The sequence below is a fragment of the Haliotis rubra genome, unplaced genomic scaffold (genome assembly GCF_003918875.1).
Source record: "Haliotis rubra isolate DU_JTF1 unplaced genomic scaffold, ASM391887v1 Scf173, whole genome shotgun sequence".
Lineage (NCBI taxonomy): Eukaryota > Metazoa > Mollusca > Gastropoda > Lepetellida > Haliotidae > Haliotis > Haliotis rubra.
The window spans coordinates 291,687-304,905 of NW_025765703.1; the positions used below are offsets into that span (position 1 = coordinate 291,687).

Consider the following 13,219-nt stretch of genomic DNA (forward strand, 5'->3'; position numbering starts at 1 on the left):
AATGAATCCTAAACACATTCGAATGATACGGGCAATGTGGGCCATGTCATGAACTGTTGCCTGAAACCAACATGAGGACATGTAACCAAACCTACCATCCACGTACATGGGCATCAGCTGATTGCAAGTGTAGTGAAGGCGGGTGATGGTGTTAATGAAGCTTGGTTAAGTTTTCTTTGCTTCAGAGAAACGGCCAAAACAACACATATGAGAACGTGTCTCAGTTACTGTCTGATATGCGTCATGCATTTTTGTGCAGTATCCAACCCTCTGTGTAAGGTCATCAAACGGCAAGCCTGTTGAACCTTGAGGTGCTCAACGTATGCTGGCAGTAACAAACAACAGTGTCAAATAACAATAGAGAAGTTTATTGAACCTAGAATAATTTGGTATTTGTTTACAAAACATTGTTCCGTTCTGACAACAAAGCTAGCCCCCAGAGTTCCTGGTCAATAGTAACAGGAACATCTTACCGATACAACAAAACTAAACAATTTGGCACCTGACATAATTATTTCAATAATCCATTAAAATTCCATTCTGGTTGTACTGGATTATTGGTAATGAAATATTTCCAAACGAAAAGCACTTTATCCGTAGTTCAGTGCTGGCTCTACATAGCCTCAACCCCCTGTTAACAGTTGTACAGGAAGTAGTACAGGAAGTAGTGCCGGAAGACTACATTCACCACTTCCCACATAACAACAAACAAAACAGTCATAAGTATTACTATGAAAAATATTTTCTTAATGAATGGTAAATAATATATCAAAAGACATTGAAGTCTGAAGCAACGCATCAGCATCAGATTAAACCAAACGGACATACGCCATTTCATTTGCCATGAATGTAGAAGTATTTATTATGTTCACTGTTTACATATGCTTGTCGATCTATTGTTTGTATGTTCAGCGGATGGACTTGGTGAGCTGGAGCGGCGAATCGTGATCGGTTGAAGATGTTCTGGGTGTGGAGGACGGGAAGCACCTCCACAGACACAGATTCTCGTCTGCCCCAAGAGATGCTGAAACCAAAGATGCATGCAAGGCTGAGTCAGTGAGTATGTGGTTTTCTAGATCTGCTACGGTGGACTCAAACAGTTTGCTATATTGTACCCATGTAAGGACTTTAAATTCTGTCTGTATCGCAACGAGAAAACTTTTCAACAATGCATTACGTAGATTTCTACTAATGGGTTGTAAGAGTTAGCCGCCATTATTGCAGTGAGTTGAACGTTCGCCGCCATTGTTCTGGTGCCTTGTTAAAGTAAACAGATTGGCAGAAAACTCTTAATTGGATATCCGTGTCCTGCATGGTTTGCATATATTTGTGTTCCAATTCAGTGAAAGTCTTATGTCAGTTGAAATTTTCGACCTGTTTCAGTTTCACTGCAGCAGCCATTAGTAGTTCTCTGTAGCAAGGGGACATATTTCAAGAATCTCCGAAGTAACTGTTTCCGAGCATAGTTTCTCGAATACACAAGAAAGTTCGTGATCACAGAGAAAGTTGAACACCATGATGTCTTGACCGCACCTCCACAGATTGGTATAGTTAATCTGCCATGGGGTAGTTTATGCTTTGAACCGGGCACGTCGGTGGAAGATATACTGTCATAGTCAATGGCACCATGACTCGTAAGGGTCGTACTAAGTCTTGTAAGATCGCCTTCGTATAGAAGCTCACCCTCAAAACACATATAGGATTATTTAACAACAGCATAAGATTACGAACTAGCTTCAGGTTTTCTTTGCAGTATATGTTGTACACACCAAGTGTTCTACTGGCACTCCAAATTCCCACTTACCAAGCCATTTTACAGCTTTCTCTGAGATACTGAGGTTTTCAACTAGTGAGGACGGAACCAAAATAGTTCAATCTATTTTTAGTCAAATAAAACCTTTAAAGTTTACAAACTTTTAACTTTTCATAATTATTTGATACTCTCCCATGTCAATGCATCCTGGAGTACAAGTATTGCCATATCATTAGTGTGCCAAGACTACAGGTAGTTTCTGGTGGGTACGTCCTTACATGACTGAAACAATGCCGATTCCACATTAAATATAGACTCGTCCACTCTAATGGCTATAGGAGCAGACAGTGTCAATAACGACATTACAAATAAATGGAGGTATCAAAATGAATTATTCTTAGAATTTCATGTTTTCATCCAAAACGTCCTAGACTCCTTTGGGGTGTGATATATGGTGGCTACCCGCATTCAACCTGAAGACAACCGAACTGGTGTTCTCGTGTTTGAAGCCACCTGGAAGCTACCACTGGCCTCCTGGTACACAGTACGTCACACATGTGTACACACAAAAACACGATGTTTGTTTCTTTTTCATAATCAAAGTAACAGAAAAAACAGAATCGGAAAATGAAAATATATTTGCATAAATTGCCTCGTGAAAGATTTTCACACAAAGAGTATATCCTGGGAATCGGATATCACTTCAATCACAATGATCCAATCATCCCTTTAAGAGACAACAGTGAGGGCAGTGGTTAGACCAACTGACAGTCTCTGCCAGCGGGCGCATTTAAATGACCAGATTTTGCAATGCTTTGTCACACTAAAGTGTTAAGTGCGTTTTCTTACGTACTGTAGATGATTTTGACTTAGGGCAATTTATTCACTACTTCAAGAAAGGAAAGTACTCCTTAAATAGGCTTAATCTTATCGACCTAATGGATGCTCACACGTATTTTGATGGGCGACTTAAGAAGTTATTTATACCCAGCTGTTAAGAAACAAATCATTGATGGGTTTACATGGGAACAAATCTGAACACGTACATATTATGTCTCTAAGGCGATGAAAATACACCAGTTTACAAATTCTACTATTTGTAAACCTGGTAAATCTTCTCATACAACGCGTGGTGAGTAACTTCACGGGGCACTGACCCAGGAAGATAGGCTGGGATGAATCATTGCTTCACTTCATTCCACATAACGAATGGAGAGTGATGACAAATTACCTGATCACAGAATAAAACCCTACACGCAAGTTTCCCATGTTTATTCCTGGTGCTGTAAGGCAATGTCCATCTGCCTTGAGTACAGTCAATATATACGTGTCGACACTGTTTACCTGACAGTTACTGCTGAATGAAAGGTATTCAATAATATTTATCCGTCTGATTGGACTTGGTCCTTCCTTAATGCAGCTGAGGCTGGTGTGTTTTGAGAAGGCGTGTATGTAAGCCTTCACGTGTAACCTGTGGCATGTGTTAAAACATATCGATCGCCACCAGCCAGCCATTACTTACAAAGCTCGGTGATTTTATCATTTCCGGTTCATCTGACTTCCGGTCGTAGGTGCAAATCTTTGTTGTAGCGATAATCTGGTGAATGTTTAACGTGATCAATGACCACGACATTTCAGCCACAAACAACGGGGCCTGGGTCGGCCACACTCGCCAGTTTCATTGTGTTTACAACATGAGTGATTTGTCGTTAAAGCTGGGAACAAAAAGGTCAAAGCCATTTCATTATGTTTGCTGTAGGAAAGGATAAGAGGATCCCTATACAAACTAGATATTAGTTGTCAACCGAATCTTAAATCATGTTTATCCAAGACACGGTGATATTAGCTCAGGTATTTGTGTTACCACATGACAACAGCGTTACAGGCAGGTGATACTGTCGACATGTTCGGGAGATCATGATACGTGTTTGCTCTCATGCCCAGGTAGACAAGACCTGCACTGACGAGTGACTGTCATATGTATCGCGGTTATTGATGATCGATTTCACGGTGCATTTAGCCTTATCCCACCATATTACAACCTGCACCATATGGAGAATACAACGTCGTGACGAAGCCAAGCCTTTGAACGCTAAACTATCTCAACCCGCACCGCCACCCCCATCCCTACCACTCATTATATTATAGGGTATCACATTCAGTATTAAAGTATCTGTTCAATGTTTCCACGCACCTGGATGACATAACTGCTTCAAATGCCCATGCACAAGGCTTCCAGGTGTGCGTGGTATAGGGCTCGGTCGACGTCATGTATAACAGGGTACAAATATATTCAACACTTTTCGTGTGACTTAGGAGACAAAAATAGCTTAATGTATATCTGTTAATTAACTTATTTGTGTTTATCGCTGGTTGGATTAATTTTCCACCCCATTTGATAGTGATTGACAATGATATGTCCATCTTAACCGATTTCGTAAAAGCCTACTTTAGTGAAGCGGAAGTCGGCTGGAGGGGGCGTGGCGGTTATCATGCTGTCCTCGTTAGTATAACGTGTGATTGATAAAAGCGCTTGTCATTGCTTGGGAGTTGAGTTGAAGTTCGGATATGCAATGGCGATACTTTAGTTAAATCGCATCTGTGGTTAAAATTAATCAAAGCGTTCGTTAACCATCAGTCCAGTCAGTCCACAGCCATCAGTTCACTGCTCTGTCAGTCTATTTCGATTTTTCTTCTGTCAGTGTTACAACTTACGACAGTGAAAAAGATTCATCCGGTATTCCGACCTGACCAGATAACCGCCCCAGACTCCAAAGACCTGTTGGTTGATGAGCAGCGAGTTAAATATCTCTCCCCGGTGAGCAGTCTTACAGTTTGCATTTTATCTCAGTGTCTCACGGAATTGAGTAAATATTATTTTAAGCCGCATCATCACTGTTGCGACGATGCTCTAATACTAATATATACGAGGAAGGTCGGTCTTTCCAGATTTCAATTTAAAACTACCGTATGTGGCTGAAGTGTATTACATGGAAACATTTAACAAATACTTTAATACTGAATGTAATATAAAACAGAATAAGGTCTTTATCGAACCCTTAGAAATTCCAGCAGATAAGGGTAGCAGACAAGGGGTGCACAACGAAGGCTTTGAGTAACGGGTTGCGTGTACCCCTATTTTGACATCTAAGAAGGTGTGGATTCCGATGTTGTGACATGCTCAAACAACATTGTGATCAGTGAGACGTTGGGGTCTGTTTACAGTTCCAGTGTGCTTAATGTTGTTTGCGTCAACATACAAACAAACCAGTAATCGGTGCCCAGAGTAACAAAGTTACAACTAACTAGTTACTGGTATAAACAGATGTCTCCCCCTTCCGATTCAACGTTGAGACCTCAAACAATTCATTTGATTCATTCAATTTCAAAATCTCTACCTTAAAAAAAAACAAGTCCAAATTTGTTGCCATTGAAACAGAAAAAAACTAAATTGAAAGAAAATTACAAAATCCCAAAAGGCACATCTACATGATATGAATAGGCAGTATAGCAAATTTGGTGAAGATTGTTGACGTCGACGGAAACTCAACCAAACACAAAATGTCTCCCGACCCTTCGTGGGGAGACATAATGAGCTGAGCTCACCTAGTGTTGTCCCGTCGGGGCTGATTGCCAGATGCAGTGGTCGTCTGCTGTGCTGCTGCAGTCGTGTCGTCTGCTCCAGTTTCATCAGACGAGTCCGCCAGAGATGTATGCTGTTCTTGTCGGCATTCGGCACCCCGTGACTGGACACCAGCTCGTGACACACAGACGACCACATGAGGCTGCACACCTGCGCACACAATTATGGCTAGTCAGTAATAGATCCTAAACTCTCACATTTGGGGATTTTGAGCTCAAATGGCCAAAATTATTAGCAGAGGATGCACTTTAATACTGTGACCGGGGTAATAAGATCTATCATGGTCTGAGCGACCTATGAAGTTATTAATTGGAAAGTGCGCAATACACGTTGACATATGATAGATATTTTGTATCTTAAATGTGCACGGCACGACATCTAACCGTATCGGTCTGGCTATGTCAGATGTTGGAACCAACATATTGCAGGCCGTTTTTACAATTTTTCGAAATTGCTACAATTTTGTTTTCAGATAACTTGAAAAAACCCATCTCGAATAGAGGAAATTACATAAAACTACAATTAAATTCGAAATGAACAATGACGAAATGAATGACGGACATGATAAAGAATATTCATGATATATTGAAAAGAATTGCTGATATCATAAATTGGATTAATATCAGAATAGGATTTAAAGACAAACTTGTGTTTGTCGTGATATCTGTCATACGATTCCCGATATCTTGCAATTAAGTGCCAATGTCAATAATTATTGATATTGTGAATGTATGATCTTAATCCAAAGGATGATAACTATCCTATCGAAATGATTTGTCGCTTACGGTCTGGTTCCCGAACAAATGTGTGCTGAAATTGGTATTTGTAACTCCTTAAACAATTTATCATTGATGAAACTTTGTCAAGTACAAAATGCATCTGTGCGGTCCAATTTGCGTCTTTTTGAAACCAGAGGCCTAAATGTTTGTGCTCGGAAAAAATAACTATTTTTGCATAAATAATCTTGGACTAGTTAAAATAATTTCACTAATATCACTAAATGAGCATTTCCTGAAATCCCCAAAGAGAATTCAAATAATACCATATCAATGCATCTCACTTAAATACAAATGCCACTAATATCACCAATTGAGCATTTCCTGAAATCCCGCACACACAATATTCAAATAATACCATATCAATGTACATGTATCTCACTTTCATACAAATTTCACTAATCTCGCTAATTGAGCATTTTGTTGATACAGACTATGGCTCATCTGGACTAAGTGTTATCAAAACACTAACCCTTGTCAGCCAAATCCCTCTCTGGCTATGTGAGACCTGTTTCGACAGGGTCTGGCTAAGTGAGGGGATACTGCTGGAACAACTTGCAAGAAGTAAAGACAGTGACAAGCTCACTCGTTACCGTCTGCCGCCATTTGGGAATGGAAATGATTTGCGAATACGTTGCCAGGAGTAATGAAGATATCTGCATAGCATCTTCCGCCCTTTTGGGGACGAAGATATCGTGAATTTAATGAGGAAATATCTAAATGAATTCAAGATATCGGTAATGCGCGTGTGTGTATGAATTGTTTCAAGATATATTGAATCATCATGTATTACTAATATGATTATTTACCGATATCTTTAAGGATGTCTTTAGATATAATACAGATGGGTTTGGGTGAGGGGTTTTTTAAATGAAGATATTAGCGGTTTCTCAGTAAACGGCTTGCCACACGAGCGTCATAGAAGTCATATAGTCGGAACACAGCGAAGACTGGTGTGTGTCAGATATGGTATTGGTTACCCACGCATGTCGTAAGAGGCGCCTCAAGAGATCGGGCGGTCAGATGCCCTACGACTGATCGTCAAGACTCGACCACCGCCATATAGCTGGAATGCTGCTTGGTGCGGTATTAAATAAGCTAAGAAAAATAGTTGGAAGACAACAAAGCGATTTAGATGAATAAACCCTCGACAGATTACAGACTGGATATGGAGTGTACGCTGTAGGTGAAGTAAACGTTGAGGGAGTATTCCTCACCACGCTTCCCATCACTACAACATCAGCCACACTTTCAGTATTCAGGCACTCAGAAGGTTCATGGCCGAATAGCGAACTAATGTCTACCTCTGACGTCATACAGACCCGCTTTGTCCCCTGTGAACAACAGCTGCTCACTGTAAGTTGTTTGATCTGATATCGTAATGTCGGGAACAAACTTCTTATGACACATTCATTCAGCCATACGTATACTCGGCATATTGAAAGATTTCATAACGTTTACGTTCCAAGTAAAATTATAACAGTCCGCAAAACATTTAGGGAGGGAGGTGAACTCTTTGAACAATGTCATCGTGAATGTAGTTACGAACTACACAGATATCTCACAGTGTTGGTCTTTCAGACCGAAGCCCATCCGATTCATTGTGGAATACTGTCCATCTTCAAAAACACTGTCATCACATATATAAGTTCTGATACTGAAGTACTGCTTGAGAAAATTACATACATATAACATTGCTGCAATATACATGCATGTCTAGGATGGCCGACGCTTGTCTGAGAAGCATAATATTCTTCTTTTAAATCAAAAAGTGTGAAAATAAGTATGTAGTAAGATTCAAATGGACCTGCAGGCGTCTGCGACACCTCACCTGAGACTTCGTATCCACCTCGGTCAGTTTTTCTCCGGTATGCACGTGCCAGAGACGAATGTGGCCATCATTTGAACCGCCACCGCTCGCAATCACACTTGGTCGCCATGGACACCACGCAAGTGCCTGTCAACAAAAAGTACGACCTCAATTTTTTTTTTTCATGTCCTATTACAGTAATGTAGGCTAATGAAGTACTTAAGCTAAATGGTTTAGTTAGGAGGAGCGATATAAAGGCTGAATAGGCAACCAATGTTCCAGTCGCACTGTAGCCACCAGTAATGATTTAAAATTCGCCACTCAATCTAACAATGTCCGCCATCTTTGTTGGAAACTACTTCCGGTTACCCACACAATGGCGGTTTCGAAACAGATCACCACGCACTTTAACACTTTAATGTGATATGTTGGAGCGTGGTAACGAATCTCTTTCCTTTTAAAGGATATTGTGATTTAGGTTTATGTCAGTTACACAAGCCTGTTTATGGTTACAGATTAGTTCATTTACCTGCAAATACTCGCTACTTGAATTTAACAGAAATGAGAAAGGTTATAGGGAAACTGAAGTCCAACATTGAAAGCGTCTATGTGTGGATCGGTTCATTTTCCCGGAATACAAATTCGCTTATCATAGACTGTAACATCGAGAGAAGAGACACCTATTAAAGGGTCGGCGAATGAGACGCTGTATCATGACAAAGGGTATACAATAAAGAGACACAGCCAAACTGACATGTTTTTTGTTGTTGATAAATGCATACAACACCAAGTGTGAACCTCCCGAGGACTATCAGTATTACAATAAAACAGCAAAACTTCCTTTAGAGGAGACGAACCGCTGATAAACTTGGTCAATTAAATGTGAAATCTAAGATAGTCATTTTTTCTAGCAACGATCGAATACATATGATATTTCATTACAAATTATTTATCCTAATATCTAGTTATTGAGTTGCAGTTTTTACTAAATAATTTTAGTAAATACTAATAATAGTAATAATCGCACTTTAGAATAAGTGATTGCTATTGGCGGATAATGTTCGCGTGTGGAACAGTTGGATCATTAACCACAGACCCCATGCCTTCCCGCTACAGCAAATGAAAACGAAATTCAAACTCGTCATTACAACCGAAATTGTTACAAGTATCTTCTTCTTGGAAAATATCTGTCAGTATCCACACATAGGGCCAATATCCCATACATCTGCAGCAGGACAAAGACACTTGTTCGATATCAGGTGTCTTTGTAACAACATAATATTTAAAATTATGTATATTATCTAAAGCGTTCGTGTTGCTTTAACCGGTGTTCGTCTCTCAAATGATTTTCTTCGCCTGTTTCGCACATAGGCGCCGTATACCCTTGGTCAGCTGGGATATCACACACTTCTGTGTTCACGGCTCTTTAAAAACTTTAATTATATATTTTGACAACACTGAACATTCAATCAACATATTATCGGCTAATTATTTGAGGTGAGGTGAAATAGGGTTTAACGTCGTACTTAAGAATATTTCGCTCATATGACGACGTGCAAGTACGGCGCGAACGTAATCTCTTCGCTGCCACGTGCATATTACAATAACATGTAATACATTCACCACACCAATCCTTATTATTTCCATGTTTTAGATTGAATAAGTACGCCAAAATGCGAACCACTGGCTGCTGTCCACTACACAACCAGAGGTAAGGGTTAACTTTTATTGAGCTATTTTGCAGAGACTATATCATCCGAATGTCGTCACTATTAATTAATACTTGAAATACAATCATTTGTAATGCAATACACACCAAGGGTGGGACTTGTACGATAAAACACGGATGACAAAAGGTTCGTGGTAATTGTTTTATTGTATGCCTTGTGCCTGTCATCGCTGTTAAGAGTACATTAAGTAAACTTCATTGTTGCAAAATAGTACATCCACGAAATTGCTGTATAATGAGGTACATAATTCTACATAAACATTTACACACATGTGCGAATTGGCTGGGCGGAAGGTGTTCGTTAGCATAATTTGATCAAATCTGAGAATTCAAGGGGATTCCATGGCGTTCCAGGAGGCACTCCCTTTCTTGTCCAAACCCAGTTTGCTGGGTGGCTGGCGCTAATCGGCATCCGAGGATTTCGCGGGCTAAAAATAATGGCGTGACGACTAAAAGTTGGGAGTTTTGTTTCCCTTAAGCAAATCATATCTACTACCGCCACGCAGCTAATGAGTATAAGAAATGTATGAACAAGTATGTGAATAGATATAAGTGTAAAGTAGCCACTGAAATCAGAAATAAGCAGAAGAAGAACCCAAGGGATTACTAGAAATTACTGCATAAACGAAAATCTACACATAATGATTCTTCTCATAGTGATATGAGCTATGTGAATACTTTAAAAATAAACGCACAAGGGTGTAATGATACAGTTCCTGAAGATATTAATGAGATGCATGTACCCTTAGACTGCTCAGTTCTTAATGTTGCCTCAACACAGAATCAAATTTCTGAAGCAGTATTACAGCTGAAGAGAAATAAAGCATCAGGTGAAGATTTGGTAGAAAACGATTATATGATTGACTCAATAGACTTGTTTCTTCCATTTCTAGAAAAACTTCTTAATGTTGACCTCGACACAGGTGAAGTTCCTGAATCTTGGTTAATTGGGGTCATTAAACCCATCTACAAAGGTAAAGGTGACTCATGTGACCCTAGTTCCTATAGACCTATTACAATGTTGAGTTGTCTTGGAAAACTTTTTACTAGCATACTTAACCATAGATTATCCAGATTTTTAGATCTTTACTGTCCTCTTGCCAAGCCGGTTTTCGAAACGGTTACTCTACAACCGACAACAGTTATTGAATACCTAAAACACAATAAACATAAATTGTACTGTGCCTTCATTGACTTTTCTAAAGCCTTCGATAATGTTTGGAGAGTTGGTCTTTGGTAAAAAATGTTGTCTTATGGTATCAAAGGTAAGGTCTTTACATTAGTTCAAAATATATACTCTAACATTATATCCAGTATTGAGTTTAACCATGAAAAGTCTGCTTCTTTCCCCAAGTTTCTCGGGGGTTCGACAAGGAGAAAATCTTTCTCCGTTATTGTTCTCTATCTTTATAGATGATTTAGAATCATGGTTAAAAATACTTGATTGTAATGGTGTTGATATACCTATCAATAATTATGATATGAATGTAATTTGCATACAGCTGCCAGTTCTTTTATATGCAGACGGCACACTATTTGCTACTTCAGCGTCAGCCCTGCAAAGGTTCCTGGACCATTTTCATGTATATTGCCAGAAATGGAGACTGACTGTATAGTGATAAAACTAAAATTGTTATGTAGAGTAAATAAGCTATCGTTTCACTATGGCACAGTAGATAATTATAACTACTTGGGGTTTAGCTTTCACAAAAATAGAAAGTTCTCTTTTGGTATTAATGTACTAGCAACACAGGCTAAGAAATGTATGTTTTTGTGATTGAAAATGGCAAGAAACAATGATTTACCACTTGATTGTGGACTTAAAGCGTTTGATTTAATGATTTTACCTATCATGTTGTACGGCTCTGAATTTGGGAGTCATGGTAAACTAGATATACTGGAAAACGTACATACCAAGTTTCTAAAATTAGCCTCTGGTCTCAGAATGACTACACCGAATTATTTCTTATATGGTGAATTTGGAAGATATCATATCAACATTTATGTATCCAAATGAATTATTAGTTATTGGCATAAACTCGCCACGCCCTTGTCCCAATTCAAATTATCGCAGGTAATCTATAATTTCATGTCATTAGATAGTGTGGCAAATAATCATTCCTATTCTTTGCTTAAATTTGTTGAAAATATCCTAAACTCATGCGGGCTCAGTAATGTATATATGTCCCCAGGACATTTTAGTCGAACATGGCTGTTGAATATGGTAGAAAGTAGGTTAAAAGATCACTTTTATCAAGAGTGGAGGAATGCCATAGAAATAAGTCCTAAGGGACAATACTATAAATATATTAAGACCCTACCATCACTTGGTGCCTTTCTCTAATTGCAAAAATATATTATCATTCACTATTAAAATTCAGAACATCTCCTCATTGTTTACCAATTGAGACAGGGCGTTGGATAATACTCCAAGAGAAAAAAGAACTTGTAAATTATGTGACTCGCCAGCAACTGCAGACGCGTTCCGTAATATATTTCGCTGTCCTGCTTTTCAGGAAGCTAGAAGAAAATTCATACCAACCAAACTGCTCAAACACTCAAATATTGCATCTTATAGAATTTTGTTTACTACATTAGATTTTACTGCAAAAAAACTAGCAAAGTTTATAAATGTTATCTTTTCTACTGTAACAAAAGTTAGATAATAGACACGTTATACCAACAACTGATTTTCTATAATATATTGTTATACTCCGCCGCCATTTTGACTGTATGTAATAATTGATGTGTGTAATGTGTACTCTTATACCACCATTGGTGGTCTATTGACAATAAAGTGAAGTAATGAACTGCGAGGTTGAACTGAATGCTCCATCGTGGTACGTAGACGCCCTTCTTTTGTTCTACAAAGGGGAGGGTTCGTTTAACATCGTTACAACCAGTATTACACCAAGGAAGAAAGATGGAAGAGTACAACACTGTATTGGGACGGTGACACGTGATTGCTCTCAACGTAAGGGTTGTAGGGGTCCAAACACAAAACTGGCTTTACGCGTGGACGCAGGGGGTTAGTTGGTCTGTGTTCACATCTAGTCACATGACAAGCCAATGAACTAGAGTTATACTATCGAACGAGAAATTCCAACGTCAGCTATGAGTATGAATAAATAATAAGTGATTTCATGGCCTTTGAGTTCATGTTCCCATCAACCAAACAAAATATTAGGTCAGACCACCTGTGGTTTACGGTTTCCTGAAAATCTGACAACAGATTTGGCGGGAAAACTAATGATGGATTACGGCGCTGAATGATGTCACTGATTTCTGTTATCTAAATGTACAATGAATAAACAAAATCACAAAGTCATTCTGGTTGGCCTTTGTATTTGTAAGAATAAAGTATATAAACGTAAGAACTACTACGCACTCTTACTAAAATCCGGTTTTATTTTCAGATATTTAGATAAACACACAAAATATTTATTATGATATTACTAAATAATGTCAATTCCTCAATATACCCCAGTCAATATATTTCAAATTAAAT

At 38.8% G+C, this 13,219-nt stretch overlaps 1 protein-coding gene across 1 annotated transcript in view; it reads right to left on the minus strand.

Moving 5' to 3' along the window:
• Positions 1-352: 352 nt before the first annotated feature.
• Positions 353-13,219, minus strand: part of LOC124272783 (cell division cycle protein 20 homolog) — a 34,056-nt gene continuing 21,189 nt past the window's right edge. Inside the window, exons 6-8 of the mRNA XM_046707985.1 lie at positions 8,004-8,129; positions 5,360-5,546; positions 353-1,024 (exon numbers count right to left, since the gene is read on the minus strand). Coding sequence (XP_046563941.1) covers positions 909-1,024; positions 5,360-5,546; positions 8,004-8,129 — 429 coding nt within the window. The 3' untranslated portion in view covers positions 353-908. The remainder of the gene's footprint in view (positions 1,025-5,359; positions 5,547-8,003; positions 8,130-13,219) is intronic.